This window comes from Homarus americanus, unplaced genomic scaffold (genome assembly GCF_018991925.1).
Source record: "Homarus americanus isolate GMGI-L3 unplaced genomic scaffold, GMGI_Hamer_2.0 scaffold32583, whole genome shotgun sequence".
Classification (NCBI taxonomy): domain Eukaryota; kingdom Metazoa; phylum Arthropoda; class Malacostraca; order Decapoda; family Nephropidae; genus Homarus; species Homarus americanus.
This window is the reverse complement of record NW_024713129.1, coordinates 6,472,052-6,497,517: the sequence shown is the minus strand read 5'-3', so window position 1 is coordinate 6,497,517 and position 25,466 is coordinate 6,472,052. Positions and strand designations below refer to the sequence as shown.

Genomic DNA, 25,466 nt, shown 5'->3' with positions numbered 1-25,466 from the left:
AAAGGTAATGTCCATAAACCATGTGTTCAGCCACTCGACAAAACACGCCTTCAAGACTAATTTAAATTCTGCAGAAGGAACATAAACTAGCTGGTACAGGTCAATGGTAGACAGAGGGATGGAGACAGGTAGGCAGGGGGGTAATAAAGAAGAGAGGAATACAGGCAAGAAGAAAGTTAGGATGGGAGAGGAAAAAGAAGGGAACTGGAAATGGGTAAGAGGAGAGGTAGGAAGGGAAAGGAAAGGAGAGAAGGTGGGAGGGAACAGGAGGAAAGAAAGGAGGACGGGAGAAGAGAAGCAGGTCAACAGTAAACAGAGGGAGGGAGGCAGGCAGAGAGGGGGTGAGGCAAAGCGGGAGAGAAAGAGAGAAGGAAGGACACAGGTAAGCAGGAAGGTAATAAGGAAGAGAGGAATAAAGGCAGGAAGAAAGGAAGGATAGGAGAGGAAAAAAGAAGGGAATTGAAAATGGGTAGGAGGGGAGGTACGAAGGAAAAGGTAAGAAACGAAGGTGGGAGGGAACAGGAGGGAAGGAAGGAGGACGGGAGAGGAGGAGGAGGAGGAGGATGACAGGTGGCAGACGCAAACAGGAAGACAATGGTAGTGAGTTTTATGAGAGGAATGTTGGACCACTGCTTCCATGTTTGTTGTGCGTGGTAACGTAACTCTCTGATCTTATCTACGAAGGACAATGACTGCGCGTGTGTGTGTGTGTGTGTGTGTGTGTGTGTGTGTGTGTGTGTGTGTGTGTGTGTGTGTGTGTGTGTGTGTGTGTGTGTGTATAATCAAAGACAAAAGTCGTGTCGCGATTTTGTCCGAAGATTAAATATAACTTGTGAAACCTTATGAGAGCCCCAACACAAGGCAGAGCACACCAAAAGTTTAGCCCTTCGGCATATGTTTCCACCAAATTTCACGACACGACTTTTGTCTTTCATTCTACATACTGTATACATCACATTAGTGAAGATATAAGAACATAAGAACATAAGAATGGAGGAAACTGCAGCGGGCCTATTGGCCCATACTGGGCAGTCCCGTTTACACCCAACCCCTATTGCTCATATGAGCATCCAACTTATGTTTGAAGCAATTCAGCGAATTCGAGTTAATGATGATATTTGGTAACTTGTTCCATTCATCCACTACTCTGTTTCCAAACCAGTGTTTACCTATTTCACGCCTAAATCTAGATTTGTCTAATTTAAAACCATTGTTACGGGTTCGCTCTTGGTTGGATAATTTGAGTACCTTTGTAATGTCCCCTTTGTTTAGCCCTGCCTTCCACTTATACACCTCTATCAGGTCGCCCCTCGCTCTACGTCTCTCAAGGGAGTGCAAATTAAGATGCTTTAACCTGTCTCTATACTCAAGGTTCCTAATGCCCGGGATTAGTCTTGTCATTCTCCTCTGAATTCTTTCCAAGGATTCTATATCCATTCTGTAATACGGTGACCAAAACTGAACTGCGTAATCCAGGTGTGGTCTCACAAGAGCAAGATACAGTTTTAGGATGACCTCGCTAGTCTTGTAACTAACACTCTTTTGTATGAACCCAAGTACTTTATTAGCCTTGTTACGAGCAAAAGCACATTGTTTACTTGGCTTAAGGTTCCTACTTATCATTACTCCTAAATCTCTCTCGCAGTCGGATTTCTCTATGGCATCGTTGTTCATCTGGTATCTGGTTTCCCTGTTTACATATCCTATACTGAGTACTTTACATTTGTCGACGTTGAATTTCATCTGCCATTTTTCAGACCATTCGAAAAATTTGTTTAGATCTTCCTGTAGTTTTGCCGAGTCCTCGTCAGATTTGATAACACGTCCTATTTTAGTGTCATCAGCAAATTTACTTATGTTGCTGTCTATGCCGATATAGATATAGATTACCTGTAACTATAGATCTGGCGCTGGTGGAGCTGGTGTTGTAAATTGATAGTGGCGCCAATAAAGTCCTTCCCACGGTTTGGATGGCCTTCGTACCAAGGTGCTAAGGGCCGCTCCTTCACTACAGCTGCACATGTTTAGCACATCCATCACGTGGTCCTTCAGCTCACGCGGGGTGTTGGAGATGGTTCTTGTTCCTCATGTGATGTAGTTAGAAATTCATAGTTCCTCACTTGGACGCAGTTGGGAGTTCGCATTTCTCTCTTGGTGTAGTTTGGAGTGTTTCTTGGTTTCTCATCCAGTGTTGGTGGTGGTGAGTGTACGGCGGACCCTGGGTGTGCATTATGTTTGTGTGTTTAACAGCCATATTTCTTAACTTTGTATATAATTTGTTCCAGTTTTCCAACTGGTTTGTATGTAGGGACAATCATGTAGATAATAATGATGATACAAACTATGAGTAAACAACACCATTACTAACATAACTCAACCAAATGTAGGAATAAGTTGACTATTACATAATGGTAAACGACAAACAAATGAAACAAAGCCAACTTTACCTTATATCAACTAAATTTCAAGAAGTAAAAGCAATAAACACAAAATAGTGATAATGTTTGGCAAAATTACGAAGTGTTATAGGATAAATAATAAAGAAAATAGAAGAGAGAGAGAGAGAGAAATATGAGAATGGGGAGGTAGCATTTAAAGTATATTTAGTTTATTTCACTCCTAGCTGTAGGATCACTCTACCTGGCTACCTTCACGGTGTTTCAGGGTTGACTTCACCCCACTTTTTTGTTAACTTAAGTGAAATATTGTAGTGGATATTTTAGCCACTTTAACGTAAGTATAAAACCTATAACTTACCTGAAAACACTTTAACTTAAGTACGTAGACCTTAACCTACCTTAAAACGTCTTTATCTAAGAATGAAACCCCTTACACAGCCTTGAAACTCCTTAGCCCCAAAACAGAACCACTTATCAAATTCTTAAAAGCTCATTAATTAACGTAAGTATGAGACGAAAAACCCACCTTAAGATATGACAGGTAGACGACAACTTGAAAGATGAAAACATACTGTACATAAGATGTTACCTTAACAATATGACACCGACCGATCATTACTTAGATAACAAAAGGAAACTGAAGTTATTTTTAGAAAAAGGAGCTCGAGGAACTTTAGGAGCTTCTCGTAACAGCAACGAGAAAGATTACGAGAGCATAAATTCTCTTGTGGAATCTCGTCCGCCAATTCATTCCGAAGTCTATTTGCATATGCACACACTCTAGCTCTGCGGATAATGTCTTGTCGTGAGGTTTCAGTCGTAAAGTATGACTGGATGTTTGTGTGATTCTTTGGGAGACCACATGGCGCATAGGGCAGTTGTCGCCATGGTAACTGTGAATCATCATAACAGGTGAGAGAGAGAGAAGGGGTGGGGGGGAGGGCGCTGACCAGTGCATGACCTTTGTCCTTTGTCTGTTGTTTGATTCTCATTTTTTTCTGTTTTGTTTTTCCGTCTCTCTTTCGCCCTTACCTCTGTTTCTTAAAAATAACATTGCTACATTTTTAATTCTCCGCTCTATATTGTTTTCTTTCTGATGTTTTTTTTATTTCTTAATTTTTTTTTTACCTCCTGCAGCCTCCCTCTCTCTCTCTCTCTCTCTCTCTCTCTCTCTCTCTCTCTCTCTCTCCACAATGAAAAATCACTCCCTCAAAATATCTTACCATCTACCCCCACCAGAGGCAGCAGCGGCCACCAGAGTAAGGATCGATGACACGCCAGGGGACTACCAGCCTCCACCTATAATAAGGCTCTTGCCAGTGGGCTCGGATTCCTTCGTCAACCCGGGATCTGTAGCTCGATCCCCCCTTCAAGACCCCTCACTGACCCCATCAGCCTGTTGGCACCGGAAATCAAGGTGGGTATTCCAGATGGATAGACAGATAGATAAATAGATAGATAGATAGATAGATAGATAGATAGATAGATTGATAGATGGATAGCATATCAAAGCGGGTTTTATGATGTATATAAAAGCAGTAAGATAAATGGAAGGAAGATTGATATGTAGATATATAGACAGAAAGATAAATCGACGGATAATTGATAAGGAAAGAGAGGAATCATGGATAGATGGATAATGAGAGAGGAATAACACATAATAATAAGAAATAAAGAGTGAGAACGAGAGATGATTAATGAAAGAGAAATAGAATGAATGCGAGAGATACCGGGAGTTAAAAGCCGATAAAAATATATTCAACTCAAATCAGGGTGAGACAGATGAGAGAGAGAGAGATACAAAATTAGCCCACCCACACAGCCACCACAAATACACCCGCCAACACTGCCCACCACACCTACACCCACCAACACTTCCCTCCACACCTACACCCAGCAACACTTCCCTCCACACCTACACCCGCCAACACTGCCCACCATACTTACACCCACCGACATTGCCCACCATACCTACATATACCAACACTGCCCACCACACCTACAACCACCACACCTGCACCCACCAACACAGCCCACCACACCTACTGCCACATCCACTCTATGCAACTATAGTCACGCCCACTCCATCACTACACCTTCGACCACTCCATCACTCCATCACTACACCTTCGACCACTCCATCACTCCATCACTACACCTTCGTCCACTCCATCACTACACCTTTGTCCAATCCATCACCCACCACTATACCTTTGCCCACTCCATCACTCCATCACTACACCTTCGCTCACTCCATCACTCCATTAATACACTTTCGTCCTCCATCACCCATTACTACACCTTCGTCCACCCATCACCCATCACTACAACCGTCCACGCCATCACTCCACCTCGTCCACTCCATCATTACACCTTCGTCCACTCCATCACTCCATCACTCCATCACTACACCTTCGTCCCACTCCATCACTCCATCATTACACCCCTCGTCCACTCCAACACTCCATCACTACACCTCGTCCACTCCTTCACCCATCATTACACCCTCGTCCATCACATCACCCATCACCACACCTCGTCCACCCATCACCCATCACTACACCTTCGCTCACTCCATCATTCCATTACTACACCCTCGTCCACCCATCACCCTTCACTACACCTCGTCCACCCATCACCCATTACTACACCTTCGTCCACTCCATCACTCCATCACTACACCTTCGCTCACGCCATCACGCCATCATTACACCCTCGTCCACTCCATCACTCCATCACTACACCCTCGTCCACTCCATCACTCCATTACTACACCCTCGTCCACTCCATCACTCCATCACTACACCTTCGTCCACTCCTTCACTCCATCATTACACCCTCGTCCACTCCATCACTCCATCACTACACCTTCGCTTACTCTATCACTCCATGATTACACTCTCGTCCACTCCATCATTCCATCATTACACCCTCGTCCACTCCATCACTCCATCAATACACCTTTGCCCACTCAATCACTCCTTCACAACACCTTCGCCCACACCATCACTACACCTTCGTCCACTCCATCACTACACCTTCGCCAACGCCATAACTATACCTTTGCCCACTCCATCACTCCATCACTACACCTTCGCTCACTCCATCACTCCATTACTACACCTTCGTCCTCTCCATCACTCCATCACTACACCTTCGCTCACTCCATCACTCCATTACTACACCTTCGTCCTCTCCATCACTCCATCACTGCACCTTCGTCCACTCCTCACTCCATCATTACCTTTGCTCCATCACTCCATTACTACACCTTCGTCCACTCCATCACTCCATCACTACACCTTCGCTCACCCATCACTCCATCCACCTCGTCCACTCCATCACTCCATCACTACCCCTTCGTCCACTCCATCACTCCATTACTACACCCTCGTCCACTCCATCACCCTCCATCACTACACCTTCGTCCACTCCACTCACCACCTCGTCCACTCCATCCTCCTCCAACACTTCGTCTCATCACTCCATCACCTCGTCCACTCCATCCTTCGTCACCCATCAATACTAACCTTCGTCCACCCATCACTCCATCACTAGTCCACTCCATCACTTCACACCTTCGTCTCTCCATCACCCATCACTAGACCTCTGTTCACCCATCACCACACTTCGTCCCTCCCATCACATCTCCCCACTCCAACACTCCATCACTTTCGCCCACGCCATCGCCCCATCACTACACCTTCGCTCAATCACTATACCTCCCCTCCATCACCCATCACCACACATTCTCCCTCCATCACTCCATCAAACACCTTCGCCCACTCCATCACTACACCTTCGTCCACTCTATCACTACACCTTCGCCCACGCCATCGCTCCATCACTACAACCTCGCCCACTCCATCACTACACCTTTGCTCACTCCATCACTATACCTTTACCCAATCCATCTCACCATCACTACACCTTCGCCCACTCCATCACTACACCTTTGTCCTCTCCATCACTACACCTTCGTCTACTCCATCACTCCATCACTACACCTTCGCCCACTCCAACACTCCATCACTACACCTACTCCAACACTCCATCACTACACCTTCGCCCACGCCATCGCTGCATCACTACACCCGCTCACTCCATCACTATACCTTTGCCCACCCATCACTCCATCACAACACCTTCTGCCCACACCATCACTACACCCCTTCGTCCACTCCATCACAACACCTTCGCCCACACCATCACTACACCTCTGCGCTCACTCCATAACTATACCTTTGCCCACTCCATCACCCATCACTACACCTTCGCCCACGCCATCGCTCCATCACTACACCTTCGCTCACTCCATCACTATGCCTTTGACCACTCCATCTCTCCATCAATACACCTTCGCCCACGCCATCGCTCCATCACTTCACTTTCGCTCACTCCATCACTATACCTTCGCCCACGCCATCACTCCATCACTACACCATCGCCCACTCCATCACTATACCTTTGCCCACTCCATCTCTCCATCACTACACCTTCGCCCACTTCTCTTTACACAGTTCCGTGGGAGAGTGTCGACCCCACCGAGAGTGTTACCGCTACCTGAGGCTGCCAGACATCCCCCTTCACGAGTCATGGGTCTTCGGCATATACGACACCTGTCCACTTACCCACCAAGGCTCCCTGGTAAGATGTTCACACCTGTCCACTTACCCACCAAGGCTCCCTGGTAAGATGTTCACACCTGTCCACTTACCTACCAAGGCTCCCTAGTAAGATGTTCACACCTGTCCACTACCCACCAAGGCCCCTGGTAAGATGTTCACACCTATCCATGGCTCCAAGATGTTCACACCTGTCCACCTACAAGGCTTCCTAGTAAGATGTTCACACCTGTCCACTCACCAGGCCCCCCTCTGGTGTATGTCTCACACCTGTCCACTTACTCCACACCTTCGGCACCTGTCCACTTACCTACCAAGGCTTCCTAGTAAGATGTTCACACCTGTCCACTTACCTACCAAGGCTCCCTGGTAAGATGTTCACACCTGTCCACTTACCTACCAAGGCTTCCTAGTAAGATGTTCACACCTGTCCACTTACCTACCAATGCTCCCTGGTAAGATGTTCACACCTGTCCAATTATCCACCAAGGCTCCATGGTAATATGTTCACACCTGTCCACTTACCTACCAAGGCTCCCTGGTAAGATGTTCACACCTGTCCAATAACCCACCAAGGCTCCCTAGTAAGATGTTCACACCTGTCCACTTACCTACCAAGGCTCCCTGGTAAGATGTTCACACCTGTCCACTTACCTACCAAGGCTCCCTAGTAATATGGTCACACCTGTCCACTTACCTACCAAGGCTCCCTGATAAGATGTTCACACCTGTCCAATTACCGATGATGGTGTTAGACTGATAAGTTTAATGTTTCTTTTAATTGAGTATATGAGTTTGCAAAACCCATTTGTGGCTGCCATCTCTGTTCGTGTTCTGGGTAATATGTTCTATATACAGGAGCGAACACAAACACCTGTATAGTTTTGTAGGTTATATTTACTGGATAAGAGATATGTACACAAGGGGAGTACCGCTCCTCACTCTGTCTGGTTGTCAACTGCTCTCTAGGCGACGTATGGGAAGTGATACATTAACAGCTTCCATATGTCGCCAGGCACATTAATTAGGCATGTGGGACATTGATAAATACATTGCCACACGCTACTAGCTAGGCTAAATAAATAATGTATATAAATGGAGCACATACATAAAATACATACATAATATAAATACAGCATACAGAATATACATACAATCTCTGTGTCCTTATTTACGAGACCTAGAATGTACGGATCGTATCTGAAAATTTGGCACCGGCGGCCGAGTTGTTACAGCACTCGCCTCCTTAGTGTCACTGGCTCGCGCTAGGGTCATACCCAAGCCCATCCAGCTATGAGTGAGTACCTAGCTCCAGTGCAGTGACGGCAACGATGCGTCTTTGTCTATTGAAGGTATTAAGTGTTATATCTGTACTGCCTCCAACGAGTGGTCAGATTTTACGTGGGCTTAATGATAGCAGTATTTCAGATGTCAAATGGAATTAATGTACAGTAAAATAACTAACAGTGATTTACTAGCTGCTTTAGAGGTAAGCTTAATAAGTCATGCCTGCTAAATTTAATGAAAATAATTTTAAGTAGGATAAAGTTTAGGCTAGAAAGTGGGTTATATGAAGACCAAAATGGGTTTAGAAAGGGAAAAGGAACTAGAGAAGCTCAGTTTGGTGTGAACATATTGAGTGAAATGGTTTTAGAGGTCCAAAGAAATTTGCATATCTGCTTTTTTTATTTTTAAAAATCTCTTGACAAGGTAAAGCACAAATTGGGCTCTAATGAAGGTAAAGAAGAAAGTTATGGTTGTGTCCAAATTGGAAGTAAATCGTAAAATTATGGTAAGGAACAGGGAACTTAAACAAGTGGAAAATTTTTTGTATTTGGGAAGTAAGATAAGGTGTAAAGGTAGATCTGCGGAAGAAATTAAAAACGACAATAGTGCAAGCAAAAACAGCATTTAATTATCTGATAGACCTTATGAAAAAAGGACATTAAGTTCAATGTGAGAAAAAGGTTGCTGAAAGGCTTTACATGGCGTAGACACTTTCAGCAGACACCAGGAAAAAGATGGAGGCTTTGGAAATGTGGTGTTATAGATGATTGATAAGAATAAGCTAAAGTGACAGGAAAACAAATGAAGAAATACTAAGATTAACAAAAACTTCATGAGAAATACTTGAAATTTATAGAAAAAAAGAGATGCTATGGTCATATAATTTGGGATGAGGGGATAATAACAGAAACATTAATGGGCAAAGTTGGGGGTAAGGGGGCCAGGGGAAGGAAGAGACTTGGATGTATGACTGAAATTAAAAACTGGGTCCCCAGAGAGGTACTAAACCATGGAGGATTATTTAAAGATAACCCAAGAACGTTTAGAGTGGAGGACTGTGGTCATCAACCCTCATATATGAGGATGGTACTCTGATTGATTGATTTAGTGATGTAATGGCCACTTGACATACACACTTACCGTAAGTAACCTATTATTGGACTCTCTCTCTCTCTCTCTCTCTCTCTCTTGATCCGGTGTAACAGACACAGTGCCCCTACACAGGTATTTGGAGTGTGCTGTGAAAAGGAGTCTGCCATCAACCAAGAAGATGACGATGATACGAACGAGGTGGAGTCCTTGGTGGTGGAGCAGATGCCGCAGGCGGTGAACCAGTCAGCGGAGGCGGCGGATATGTACATGATGGTGGAGGGGGAGGGAGACTTTGGTCCCGGGATGATGGATCGAAGTCACGTCCAGTATGTACCCCCTCGAGGCCCACCTATAGGAGCATCCAAGCTACCCTCGGTGAGGTATCCGGGACTAAATAACTACCCTACCCACCCTCCCTTCATCACCCATGACCCTTCCATCACCGACAAACCCTGGTGGAACTCAACACCCAAAACCCAGAACCCCTGGTCGAACCCAACACCCAGCAGTGCCACCCAGAACCCCTGGTGGCCACCCACTACGACCGCTAACCCATGGTGGTCCTCCCCGCCCACTACACCCTCCACACCCTCCACGACAAGCTGGTGGCCAACCCATAAGCCACTGGCAGATGATCGTAAGTTCCACTTCTGAGCTTTGTATCATTTGATTCATCTAATCCTGCTGAAGGCAATATAATACACTTTCTCTGTGTTTTATAAGTGGTAATTTGTAATTCAATTTTTACGGGAGTAATTCCTTATAGCTATGGATTCATTGCATATCTAAATACTTTTCTGTGTTTACGTAGAACTAGTTTTCGTCAACAACTACATATTTACACATGTGCCACTGCCCAGTATGAGGTACAGTATATCGCTCCAAAAAGTATCTATACGATTTAGTGTGAGACAATATGACACAACGGGCGAAGGATTCGACAACCCTTAAGAGACAAGAGGATTCGTAGTTTCATTTTGAAATTCCACAAGATACCTTTTGGAGAGAGTACCTAGAATTACCACATCTCCATGACTCACTCATTGTCATTGTCACACACCTAAAGCAGCCCAAAACCAGTTCTTAGTCACCATTGTTCAGTTAAGAAGTAGTTTGGGTAATATTCAAGTTAGGATCAGATGTTTAGTTTATTTATTTACAATCATCAAATTCATTTTTTCTGAGTATTTTTTACTGGAAATGATTTTCAATGGTAAACTTATAAACAGACGTCTCAAAATTAAGAAAAAAGTTGGTAAAAAATACCCTCCGGTTCTCGACAAGAACACCACTGCCTCTGCCTGCTCTAGAGAATTAAACAAACCATCTTTGTCTGATTTTAACAGGAAGGTGTCAAAGTTTGGCAAGGGTAAGCGATTCGTTGCTGCTAAAGTTAGAAATACAGTAAATCGGTGATGGTTTGTTTTAATTTGCCCGAGTGTGTACTGTACAGTGCTGGGGACAGTCACTAACATGACATAGGACATCGCGCATATCGAGTTTCCTGTTTTGACAAAGAGGACTAATAAGTCCAAACAACTTCGGACAGGCCTCCTTCAACTGGGACCTCTGAGCATAATATAAAGTATAGGAAAATACAGTTGCAGAAATGTGTTTTGACACCCCCTGTGCTAACCCGTGTTTCCAAACGGCCAACCTATACGGCCAATAACATTGTTAGCAAACCTAACCACCAGTCACGTCCATCGTTACACAACCAATACCCAGTCATTCATAAATAGTGATATTACTACTGCGACGTTGCCGTTTGGTGACACGAGTTACCACAGGTGTGTAGGAACACATTTCTGCAACTGTACTGCGTTGAATAATTTGTTTTGTTCATGGCGAAGCACCAAGGGATCATGACTGTAATGCATGACAATTGAAGACATCAGTCATCTTCTCGGTTCGGTCGAAGAAGTCCGAGGAGAATCTCACCCATATCTACATAGTTCGTTCATTATGAGAGGGTTTACTGTTTTGCTTCATTACATTACACTAATTCCATATTACTGGTCACACAGCTGCCCAAAAGCTGGCCTCTACACTTATTTCAACCCTAATCGTGGCAGGATGGGCCAGTGGTCTAAGGCGCCAGACTCAAGGTAACTTCTCTTCAGATAGAAGGGCAATGGGCATTCTGGTCCTCTCTCAGGGCGTGGGTTCGAGCCAACTCCTGACAAAGATTTAGTCTTTTTGGGTACCCAAAGCTAAAATTAGATTACACCTTTTGATTCATCTTACTAAATTTTAGATATTGAAATTAAATTTTGTAAGCAAACAGACTGCTTAGATATTTATGTTAGAAAATTAATACGAGGTAAACTTACCTGACACACATGCGCGCGTCACCACCCGATTTAGCCTTAAAAACCGAATAGGGATAACTTCTTTATTCTTATTGCTATAACTCAATGAAAATTAATTCGTATAAAATAAATATTACTCTATTTAATTTAAGACGTCGTTTAACATCACAAGATAGCCAAATTATACCTAAAGTAGGTTAGGTTAGGTTAGCTTAGGTTAGGTTAGGTTTACTGTGAAACTATTCATTAATATACATAATGATGATGTTCATGGTCCCTTTTGGCCGGTCAGATGTTTAAAAGAAAAAGAAGAGAAGCACAGAAATTATCGTCACTCGGCAATTACTCCTATTTAGTGTAACATGAAGACTAAGCAAGGTAACCCACATCACCCACTCTTACCACCAATAATTCATTCCTAATATTTATCGAATTTACCCACATTCGACCTTTCATTCCCACCATCTATTATATACTCCCAATTTCTATCAAATTTTCCCACTCCTATTATTTCATGCATAACCCATTACTCCAGTCCCACAAGCTATCGGGTATTCCTTCTACCTACCCATTACTTTCACCAACTATCACCCACTACACGATCTATCAATCACTTTCATTCATCTATCGACCATTAGAAGAAGCTAGTTTATCAATCACTAATAACTACGGCCTTGTGGTCTACCTTGGCCAGCTATCAAGACACCAGCACCTCCGCCACCGCCTCCATCGTCGACGTCGTCAGATGAAGGGAAGGACCCGTGTTCGCCAACCACTTTCTACAACGCTGCGCCAGACGAAGGATTTAGGATAAGTGGAGGAGAAGCAGCCGACGCCCACACCCACCCTTGGATAGTGAGTGATAATATAAATAAATAAATAAATAAATAAATATATATATATATATATATATATATATATATATATATATATATATATATATATCTTGATAAAATCACGGGATTTATCTTATCCACGTTTTCATTGTGGATTTACATGAAATATATATATATATATATATATATATATATATATATATATATATATATATATATATAGAGAGAGAGAGAGAGAGAGAGAGAGAGATAAATGTATATTATTATTATTAGTAATAGTAGTAATCTTTATGTTATTATTATAGATAAGTTAACATTGGTCTCTAAAATTATTATATCAGCTGGAAGGTTTATACAGTGTACTCATCCAACGCACCCAACCTTCAGAGCTGGTGGCTCCCAGCTCGTGTTCAGACTTGTTGACCGTACGACTGTCAGCCTTGATTTTCATGTTGGGTTCACTCTGGCTGCTTTATGTTGTTGTTGTGCATGGATATTGTTATTCTTGAAAACTACTCTTCTTCCCTGTCCTATCCTTTCGCCTAGAGTCCCTGCTGTTTGGTAACGACGCGAACCTTGGCGGGCAGAAGAAATATGAGATGAAATAGAAAAGCAAAACAATGTCAAGATTGTGGAGGTGTACTTTATGTAAGCCCATAGAGAGTAGGACAAAACCCCCCCCAGGACAAACACCCCCCAGGACAAACACCCCCCAGGACAAACACCCCCCAGGACAAAAATCCCCCCTTGAACAAACCTAACGTAACCTAACCTAACCTAATCTAACCTAACCTAACCTAACCCAAGGGGGTTTTGTCCTAGGTGGGTTTTGTCTGGACCCATGCCCATAATATAATCAAGGTTCGCTATAGAAACACAACGGATACAAAAAGAATGAAGGAGAAGGGGCTCTAGCATATGGCACTTCCATTTCATCACACCAAATAGAATATGAAAAGTATACGCCCATCCAACAATGTATGAAGTGCTACAAATACAATGACCACATGACCAAGAACTGCCCCCTGCAAGGGCATCATATGCTCTGAGTGTTCATCTGATCAGCACTTCCACAAAGACTGCCGTAGCACCATAAAAAAGTGTGTCGTCTGCGAGGGTGGCCACAGGACCTTCTCTGCCACCTGCCTGGTCAGGAAACAGGTAACTCAAGAAACAGAGAAGAAACTGACCGAAATAACCGAGCAAAAAGAAACAAGAGAAATATCTAACACCATAAAAAAGACCACTCAGTCGACGATCATGGCTTACAGCCAAACCCTAAAAGACGCTCTGAAAGAAACTCAAGCAGACTCACAAAAACTCAACAATGTCAGCGAGACCATGGAAGTCCTACAATCAGAGATACGAACCATCAAGGACTCATTAAAGAAGGCAGTTACTGAGTCACTGGGCGCCATGAGGGAGTGTAGTGGCGGAGAGCATCAGGAGTGTCTCCTCTCCACAGCTGGACGAGTCCAAAGCCACGACTATATACTTGTCTTCCCCGCATGTCCATCACATGAACATGGTTCATCCAGGTTCATTCTCGAAACACCTCAACCAGGAACAACATTGCACCTGTTGAAATAAGCGACGAAGTCCCTTCAAAAGAAATCCTGAAGCCAGTAACCCACTCAACAACTTATCGACGTCCTCAACGCACGCCAGAAAAGGACCCTGACCTCCCTGACTTAGGCAAAAGTCAGTGTAACCGTAACCCCGACGTGGCCAGTTAGTCCTCTTGGGATCACAGCTCCAGCGACACAGTAAATCTCCGTGACCCCAATACATGTACTCCCAGCGACGACAGTGACCATCGGTCTGCAACCACAGTCAATGGTTGTGACCAGATGATGGCGACTTACTCCACAGAGGAACAAGACCCTCGAGCTGCAGCGTCAGTAGATTACTTTGACAGGCAGGCCCAGGACCTGAACATCTTCTTGTACACGCCTATACACGGCCATTAACTGACAAGCAGATGTTCGAAGGTTCTGCTAAGAAATTCCGGCCCCCTAGAAATGGCAGAAGCCGAGCAAACACTTCAAGCGAAGTCCCAAGCTACAGTCTCTGAAATGGCAGTCGTTAGCAGGATGAAAATTGTCCAACATAATGTCCTACACTGGTCCCTTTGTAGACGTAACGAACTGTCTAACCTATACTATCAATTAGACCCAGACATCATTCTGTTAAACAGCACTGGCATAAAGGACGAAAGTAAGCTAAAAATTTTTGGGCTACACACGACGGGTGAGTTCAAGGACGGTGTCGCTGTGGCCATCAGGTCATGGCCGAGTCCCGAGTGTTGATAGACTTCGAGGATTCAGTTCTAGAAGTGCAGGTAGAGACCACCAGGGGATCTGTTATCATATGCACAATGCACCTATCTCCCAGACGTCCTTATTTACCCGAACAAGACCTCAACCAGCTGCTGCGCCACATAAAACCAACATACATCACAGGGGACTTAAATGCGCGCCACGCCATACACGGACACGGTAATGAGAACAACGTCGGTGTGGCGCTGTATGATATTAGAAGAGAAAAACTCCAACACCTCGGGCCAGTGCCACAACACCCGACATAATCCTCTCTAACAACGAGGCCGTCCTGAACAGGCACGTTACCGCCAGACCCATCAGCACCAGCGATCACCTGCCAGCCGTCGTAACGCTCTCATCCAATCCCATTATGATCCCCGCCAACATCAGGTTAAACCTCAAACGGGCAGACTGGGACTCCTTCAAGGAGTCTCTCAGTTTCAAGCAGGGGAGGAATCTGGAAGAGGCCAGCCCCAATGACATCAACGACGCGGTCGAACGATGGTACACGGATGTGAAGACGGAGATGGACAACAACATCCCGACCACCACCCACAGGACCATTCCCCACCCTCACACTAGTCACCAGCTGAGGGCTGAGGCAGCTCAGTGTCCAGTACGATCACGTGAGACAGCTAGCCAGTATGCAAGAGCTGAGAAACCGGTGCCGAGAGCTACAGACGGACATCCAGCACGAGAGCAAACGTCTACATAAACAAAAGTGGGCCGCCTTGGTGTGGGAGGCAGCCAACAATTACCACGATTCTGCTGCCTTCTGGAAAGGGATCAAGCGACTTATGGGTTCCACCTCTAGCACAGGGAGTTTGAGGAGGACATTTTAGGTCAGTTGCAGGACCATCAGCACCTGCTCCAGCCTATCGCACGGACTGACTTCACTAGACTGGTGGACGACAGCTACCTGACGGAGCTCATAGTTCCTGCAGATGTGTCAGCCGTCATAAAAGGGTTTAAAAACAAGTCACCTGGGCAAAGCCATATTAACAAGAAAATCCTGGCTCAACTCCCCGACAACATGATGGAGAGGCTTGCTCATATATGCAACGCCTGCTTCGCCTCTGGATACTTCCCCAAGATGTTCAAAATCGCCGTTATCCGCCTCATACCAAACAAATTAGATAACTTTCGAAACAATTTCGCTACTTGAGGTACCTTCCAAAATCTTCGAAAAAACAGTAAACAAGCGGTTGCAGATGTATCTGGAGGACGAAGACGTGCATAATCCCCGCCACTTCGGCTTCCGTCAGTACCGAGGCACATCCACCGCCATAGCCCAGGCCTGCGAGCAGATCGCCAATGCCATGACTGGCCGCTTTCAGTGCAACGTAGTGCTGAGGGACGTCAGCAAGGCGTTTGACAAAGTTTGGCACCCGGAGCTGCAGTATAAGATCATACAACTGGGGCTACCCGAAAACCTGACGCGCCTGCTGTGGAACTTCATTACGGATCGTAGAGCCAAAATCAAGATGCAAGAACATTGTGGGAAACAATTCTCACTCTCGAGCGGCGTGCCTCAAGGCTCTTGTCTCTCACCAACCCTTTACACGATCCACACGGCTGACTTACCTCCCCCAATCGTCGGCATCGAGTACGCCATGTATGCCGACGATGTGACACAGATTGTCACCTGCCCAGGAAGGTCCACGGCAAGGATGAAGCGACTCACTGCTCGGGGAATAGAGGATGTTACTCCCCGATGGTAGATAGTTACATAAACACAAATCACTTAAGTCTTTCAAATATATCAGTATTTAATATTATATTCTTAATCCCAAGTTCCCCCAACAAAGGTCAAGCTAACAGGTCAAAACCTAAACAAGTCAATAAAATATATGAACATTTATTAACTTATTCCCACCACCACATCTGTAAATAAAAAAAAATAAACAACAATAATAATACGATAAGATGTTGGGAAGTGGCTGAGTAAGGACTGAAGGTCCAACAAGATCACACCAAATCAATATCAAGCAAAACAAATATCAATCGTCAAAAGCCAACGTAACATCTCCTGATTGGCCAAAACGTAAACTTTATATAAATTACCCAACTGACATTAATTCCACTTATCTAACCTATATACAAACATAATACAATCAAACAATACAATCAAACATAATACAATAAATACATAATGTGATAAACAAATTTAATACTTAAATGATGACTCGGTCAGTGTGGGCGAATAATGAGCGAAACTGTTCGAGCCAACCACACACCATCCAAACCAGCGTATTTCATACCTAGAACAGAAACTTATGGCGGACACTAGTGACAGAGGAGATCTCGGAGTATGAAAATAAATGGAAGATAAAAACAAATAAAACGAAATTCGAGATCATACTCATAGCCAAATTCAAGCCGGCGCCATTGATGATCGACGCCGAAGAAATTAAGTACTCTAAACAAGGCAGGTTGTTTGGCCTCATCATCTCTCGGACGGGCATTATTTCCCACTTGAAGGACAGACTAAAGAAAGCCAAAGTCGCCGCCGTCAAATTAAAACGTTTTAAACTGATGCATGAGAAGATACAAGTCCACCTGTACAAGGCGCTGGTGAGGCCTGTGTTGGAGTACCTACATATACCACTCGTCACACTCGGGAAGACTAGACTACAACAACTACAGAGCTTCCAAAACAAGTGTTTGAGGTCAGCCAGTGGCCAAGCGCCACCCTACCAGGAGACAGTGGAAACCATCCACCTAAGAAATAAAACAGAGGCCCTCAACGTCAGGTTCCAGCGCCTTTGGAAGAAGGTTTGGGACAAGCTCCTGGACGATCCTCACAGCCCAGACCACCTACGGGGAAGACATCAACGGAGGGAGACCCCACTCCTGGTGGCCCCGGAGTCTGCCCGCACTACAACAACTCAACCCGCGACCCATCTATGTCCGCCATAGTGATCCAACCTTAGATTAAAACTTAGATGATATAAGTTCACATTTAACAAGTCACAATCTAGTGAGTCCATAACGTAATACAGTCATAAGATTTTGATAAACATGTAATTGTAAAATCAATCTAGTCATTGTCTACTAAAGTAACCATTGTGCAACCTCCTAGGTTAGCTTAGTTAGCCAACAAACTCTGTAATATGTAAAACAAGGGGTGTCGTCCCCCTCTGTTTAACTCATTAAACTTCTTTTCCAACCTTTCCCCCCACGACTATATGTTGTGACTTCTCTATCCCTCATGTCTGGCTGTGCCTTGAGCCCCAGCATGCCTTCCATTCTTTCACCACCTAAAGAAAACAAATCTTACTTATCAAATGTTCATTCTTCCTCAATATTAATTATTGTAGAACTGTTTTTTAATGTTCTTGTTCTAATTATTTATAAGCAAGGGTTTTCACCACCACCACCACCACCACCACCACCACCACCATTCTCCCATCAGTACCACCAGTCTCACTACTACAACAACCAGCCCAAGTACTACTACGATCACTATTACTAATACAACTTATACCACCAATACTACCACCATTACCACCACTACTATCACTCTTCCATCACTACTACAACTACAAGCCCACGTACTATTATGATCACTACTACTAATACTACTAATACCAACAATGCTACCACCACCACCAGTACTACCAACATTACCACTGACAGCGCCAGTATTACCACTATCACCAGTAATACCGCCATTACCACCACCACCACCACAACCACCACCACCACCTCATTGCACTAATAGTCCCTTCGTCTGCCCCTACAGGTGGTCCTCTTCAACAGGAACAAGCAATTCTGTGGAGGCTCCCTCATAGACCAGACTCACGTACTCACCGCCGCCCACTGCGTCGCCCAGTGAGTAGGAGGGAAAGGAAGAAGGAGGGGAGTAGAGAAAGGGAGGGGGGAGGAGTTAGATAAAGGAAGGAGGGGGAGGATATAAAGTTTGCAAAGATGGGAGAGAAGGAGAGGAAAAGGAAGAGGAAGAAAGAGAATAAAAGAAGAGAGGTGAAGGATGAAGAAACTAGAGGAGAAAAGGAGGGAGAAAAAGGAAAGAGGGTTCATTGAACAGGAAAAAGTGAAGCTAGAGAAAAGAAGGAGGGAGGAAAAATAGAAAAACAGAGAAGCAATAGACGCGATAAAGATAAGAAATAAGTAAGGGATAGAGAGATGAGATGAAGCAGCAATCATCATTTGGTAATCATGAAGGAAGGAGCGGTTGCCTGTCTCAAGGTTGCCACACAAGTCACAAGGAACGTTTGTTTAGGCTCTGTTAACACGTTTTTCAGCGAGTTTACACACGTGACGGCATGATAAAGGTGAGTGTTAAGTCAGGGTCACGTAGGAAAATTCAGATGCAGAGATCCGTCAAGTAATGGCCTTCCCAGGTGTAAAACTCTGTAAACAGATGGCAGCACGAGTGAAGGCGTACCTGGCAGAACAGTGATAACACATTACTCGGAAATCTATTAGTATTTTGCGTGTTTCTTCACCTAAAAATATACCAAATATGTTATGGTGTCTTCCCAAACATAATGTAACTTTTCTTTATTATTGGACACCCGAAAATAGTAAGGATAATCATACTGAGATAATTATTGGCCTGGATAAAACTTTATGTTCAGAATTGGAAAACTATTATTGTCTTCGTGTACTTTATTTAGTTCCATTATTTCACACAATGTATAGCATTAGATATAAAGAGTACGTAATAGTGAAAATTGCCGTCATTAAATAATATAATGAAAACAATAACTATGCTATCTGCCATCTCAGGTCTCAACCAAGGCTTCCAAATTTCTTAATTAGGTCTATAATAACAGTTCGACCTTTCATACTTTATTAAAATTTAGTGAGCCGAAACAAATCGGAAAATTGAATAAATAGAACAATTATCTGTTAACATGCACATACTGTAAGTTTGTTTAATCTATAATAACATGAGTTAAATTAACATCATTGTCATACGACCAAAGTAAACAAAAGGTCGTCACTCTGGCTCTGTTTTGTTCTTATCTCTTCTCTGCCCCCAAGATGTGTGAGATGAATTTCGAAAATCTCACACATCTTGGGGGCAGATGCCGACAAGAACGGACGAAAATGATGGATAGGAGAGAGAGAGAAGAGAAAACATATTTATCTACATCCTCAGCTGGCATTACGGACTAGATCATTAACATTAATTGTAAATATTCACATAAACTCACTGATGATGCTAAGTCATCAGGTTCCTTCTTGAGAACATTTATATTCACAATAAATCCTCCGTGCATGAAGCACAGCCGCTCATCTCATGTGAACCTCTGCCAGTACATCTGGAAACACAACAACATGAACATGTAATTGGCATGATTTCTCGTTGATGAAACGCATACAATGTTGCTGGAATGTCCTGAAATACATTGACAAAGAGTAATCAGATTGCCTGTGTGAAGTAAACTCTTTCACCCATGCTGCCATCTGCTGGTCAAGGCTTACAACTGGAAACTTTTAATATGTTTGGTTAACTAATATTTTGTGCATGTATATAAGCTAGGCATGTGTGTGTGTGTGTGTGTGTGTGTGTGTGTGTGTGTGTGTGTGTGTGTAAACTTGATCTTTAATGCCACGTCTTCACAAGTCAGCTCTAAAAGGTAAACAAAACCAGCATCCTCTCCCTCTTTCCTCCAGCATGAGTCAGTACGACATCCAGAACCTGAAGGTGATGATAGGCGCCCACAACATCCGCGCCGTTGAGCGATCAGTACAGGAGTTCAAGGTCACCAGGGTGGTGAGGCACAAGGACTACGACTCCAAGAAACTCGTACGTTATTAAGTACACGGACGGTGGGGGAAGTTATCTCTCTGAGCCTGTGTCACCCATGTTACCACATAACCAAAATCTATCCCGGACAAAATATATTAGACATATAGTAATGATTAATATCTCACAGGAGAAAAACCCCATTGGCTAATTTTCCACAAAATATAATACTACAACCAGAAAATAAAAATCACCGGTTCAAGAATTAACTTTTCAGATCAGCAGTTGTCAATTAACATATTGTACACGTGTTTAAATTTTTTTTATCAGGTACAGAAGTAAACCACACCAAACATATGAGGTAAACGATTTTTTTTTATCGAACCATCTGTGCGTTCATATTATGGACCTCACAGCCTGTTCATCGACACTTGGGTATTCTCAAGACAGTTATATTATTCACTCATGTTAAAATAACATTTCTGTCTAAGTATTTAGTAATTAGATTAAGATAAAGTGAGGTGAGAATAGTCATGTCACCTGTATTAATATATAATTCAGCTTGTAAAGTGTTTGTATCTGGTTTGGCTATATTACAGTAACATGTATGAGTTTGGCCAAAGGCTGAAGACACAATCAAGAATTACATTTATTTTCACTCTTCATGTCCAGTTGATACCTCATAGCTGTTACCTGTAATAATGGTCATAAATTTAACCAAGTAGAATAAATGTATGAAAATTAGTTCTAAAAGACTTGGTATGCAGAAAAAAGTTACATACAGTACGATTAACTAATATGTGTGAATCTCATGAAGTATATAGAAAACCCTCACTTTATATCATACGATACTTAAACACCCTAATGCTAAATGGGGGAATTAGGTTAGGTTGGGTTAGGTTAGGTTAGGTTAGGGTACCAATGGGGTAATTAATCATCAGATGAAATAAGCAGGAGTTCCTAATCAGCATGAGACCAATTTACAATTTGTCAATTTCAACAATGTTCCACCTCATGAGTTTTCGATAGATAATAATAATCTGGTGGTGAGTGAATATATGTCGTGTATTAACTATCAGTGGTGCCCAACAGTACAACGACGTGGCCATGCTGACACTAAACAAGCCGGCAGAGTACAACAATAAAGTGAGGCCTGTGTGTCTGGACCGTAGCAGCAAGAGATACGAGGGGGAGGAGGTGACCGTGGCAGGCTGGGGCAGCATGTATGAAGGTCAGACCCTTGAGAGTTAGTAATCCTCAAACCCTAACCTAACCTAACCTAACCTAACCTAACCTAACCTAACCCAACCTAACCTAACCTAACCTAACCTAACCTAACCTAACCTAACCTAACCTAACCTAACCTAACCTAACCTAACCTAACCTAACCTAAGCTAACCTAACCTAGCCTCTTAAATTTAGGCCATCAGTTGATTAAAACAAACAAAGCCATTCATATCACCTCTCTTGATGCAATATTTAAACTTGTTTACAAGATATTTGTTATAAAACTAAATATTATTTTCCCACTAGATAACTGTCTACTAATCAGCTGTTCTAGATACTTCATCGTACATGTCTACCTATAATTCCAGCTACTTCTCTCTAGATAGCTTCACGCAATTCAATTACCAGCTACCAGCACTGATTACAGCTAATAACGCCAAACTATGTCTCACCTACAGGGGGCCCTCAGCCGTCGACACTGTTTCGGGTGAGGCTAAAGGTTGTGAGTAACAACGACTGTAGAGCGAAGTACGGACGTTCAGCTCCTGGTGGTATCGTTGACTCCTACCTATGTGCTGGCACCTTCGGCAAGGACTCCTGTCAGGTCAGTCCAGGTCATTCAAGGTGCTTTTACAGGAAGTCAAAGGTCAGGTAAAGTCAATATGGTGGACGAGGGTGATTTAGAGGTCATCAAAGGTCAAGTAAGATCATTCTAATGTAATCAAGTTCAACAAGAGACATTTAAAGATAATCATGTTTGGTATTGAGAGTCATTCTTGGTTTAGCATGGTGAAGTAATATTCACTGAGCATTAAGGTGAACGTGGCGAGTGGTCAAAGTATGATCATGCATAAGACATGAATGTATTGGCTGTGAATGAGAAAGACTTGAGCGTAGAGGTTACATTCAAGAACGAGAGATCGCTTCATTATCTAACCTAATCATGTGTCCTTGAGTGTGTGTGTGTGTGCGTGTGTGTGTGTGTGTGTGTGTGTGCAGTGACTGAATAAAGTAAAGTTTTCCTTCAGGTATTGTATGTACTGGACGTCTCTTCAAGTCTGTGTCGAGAAAACTGAACCAAATAACTGTTCCAATAATGTATTTTGTTTTCTTATGTGTGTTATACTCTACAGTAAACTGACAGAAGTTGGTATTATCCTTTTCATTGAGTCCATTTTTCTCCCCTGTGTGTAGGGAGACAGCGGCGGTCCTCTAGTGAAACTTGAAGGCGGAGTCTGGAAGCAGGTTGGGCTAGTGTCGTGGGGCATCGGGTGCGGGAAAGGGCACTTCCCAGGCGTCTACTCCAGGATTTCCTCGTTCATCAATTGGATCGACCGAGTCAAGGAAACCTACTGAGCAGCGCCGTGCATACCCCATCCCTCTCAACCGCAGATGACCCCTCAACTTCCTCCACCACCTGAGACTGACGCAACCACACGAAGAGTCCTCCTCCTTCTATTCCTTCTCCAGCTCCTACTCCTTCTTCTCATCCTCCTCTTTCTCTCTCCTCAAGCCTAAGGAACCGTAAAAGAAGAAGAGTCCAAGTAGCAAGCTGAGGGTCAAGTGGAGATAAAACAGGATATCTCACAACAACTGGACGTGACGTTGGAGTAAAGATAACGTTTACATGAGAGTTGTCACGATCAGCTGTTAAATGAAATGATTAGTAACGCCCGCACTAATCAGGGTTTATAAGAAGTATGAATAATGAACCCGAGAGAGTCTAAACATGATGACAATAAGGTAAATAAGGAGAAGAATATGTTACTGATAAACGATGTCTCTCAGTCATAGCTACGTTGAATATCCCCGTGACCTTCCAGTAGCTATTTGGCCTCACCTTAACATATCACATAACCTTGATGGGCATAACCGAGGCTAAACACTTGCATGATACAGTAATGTCAAGGCCTCAATACTACTAACCATTTCCTGAGATTTTAAGAATTTTTTTTTTTGTCCGTTAAAGGATTTTTTTTTCTTTATATTTGACGAATTACTTTTGTTAAAACTTTAAATCATCCCCTAAAAAAAAAAACCGATTCTAAACAGCACTCATGGCCATTCATTTACCAGGGAATTAATCTTAATAAACTGAGTAACAATGATCGAATAATTGTTTTTCATCTTTTTTCTTTAATTATCAATATTCTCCATGTTATCTTTATTATCTCTCTACGAGTTCATCTTTTCAATATATCTATAAAAAACTTTATCCTTTGTTTGATAGTTTTGTTTATTTCATTCTTTATTACTTTATTCCTATCTTTACTCTTTTCTGTTTATTGTTTATTGTCTACTATCATCTGTTCACCGATTGGGGTCTCATGTTTACTGTTTGCTATCTTCTGTTCATTGTTTGTTCTCTTCACAACTTACACGATTTTGTTTACTTTGTTTTATTGAAATTTTTTGTCACTTGTTTACTCCCTATTAGATCCTCTTTAAATTTATTATCATTTGTTTATTGTTTACTGTTTTCTGTCCTTGTTTGCTGTTCTGTACTTGTTTACTACTATCTGTCCTTGTTTACTGTTCTATGTCCTTGTTTACTTCACTTTCCTTGTTTACTATTCTATGTCCTTGTTTACTGTCCTTTGTCCTTGTTAACTGTTCCATATCCTTGTTTACTGTTCTATTTTCTTGTTTACTGTTCATTATAACCTCTTCATAATTGCTCTCCTCCTCCGTTTACTGTTCAGTAACTCCTGTTCTTGATTCCGTCTCTTCCGTTCACCTTTCCCAACCTACTGTTTACCGTTTATCACGTCGTACACCTGTGATATCCATTTAGTTATTACCGTCTCTCCTTCACCCTGTACATACTATACCTTCTTGCCTGTTTATCTCTCTCCACTGTCTCTTACGTCTTGCAGTGTTAATTAATCTGTACCTTAACACTCAGAGGTCTCCCAGTCTCTCTTTCTCTCCTTCCTCCTCTCAACTTCACTCAGGAAAATCATTTGATATTGGATGTGTGAAGTACACCTGTGAGTTTCAATTTCCTGTATCTTAAATTAGTGAAAAAGGTGAAAAAAAAGTAATTATGATTTTTTTTTATGATCAAGCAAGACAGGTGAGGATATATTAAGCAATGTTCAGGTAGTGAGAGATGACTGGATCTTGTCTTCATCTCTCGCAGGTTGTCTTCGAGGGTCTTGGTACCCAGCTCCCAGGAATTAATTAACTGTTTCAAAATTACCTGGTCTTGTGTATCTCAACCTTGAAGTTTTCAATGGAAATTATAGAAGATATTTACCTTTTTTTTTATTCTTATGTGCAGAAATGCCCTCAAAAGACAGGCTGTGCCAGACACGAGTCTTGATAAATGTGTGTAGCAGAGAATGAGGAGTAAAAGTGTTGAGTTCCCCCTTTTTATGTACTATTTTGTATACGTAATACCGGCAGCGACTTTAACAGTGTATTGTATACAGCAATACACACTGTGAAGGGTCGCGTATGTGAATGTATGCCTGTAATGAGAAATGTTCCATTTATAACAAATCGCTTACATTGATGCTGAATATATACCCTTATAACTCCGTGTATGCAAATATTGTTCAGAGAGCTTGTAGATGGTTTATCCTCTCCAGGTTTTCTCGTATAACTTGTAAGCTGCAGCAACACAAATAGAAGTGGAAAACGTGA

The 25,466-nt window shown here is 42.9% G+C and overlaps 1 protein-coding gene across 1 annotated transcript; it reads left to right on the top strand.

Moving 5' to 3' along the window:
• The first annotated feature begins 3,592 nt into the window (after nt 1-3,592).
• LOC121866065 (transmembrane protease serine 9-like) lies at nt 3,593-25,466 on the top strand. Its single transcript, XM_042365666.1, has 9 exons — nt 3,593-3,816; nt 6,920-7,046; nt 9,536-10,040; nt 12,410-12,570; nt 18,618-18,706; nt 20,519-20,651; nt 21,684-21,822; nt 22,277-22,422; nt 23,013-25,466. The coding sequence occupies exons 1-9, from the start codon at nt 3,593-3,595 to the stop codon at nt 23,172-23,174; spliced, it is 1,686 nt and encodes a 561-aa protein (XP_042221600.1). The 3' UTR covers nt 23,175-25,466.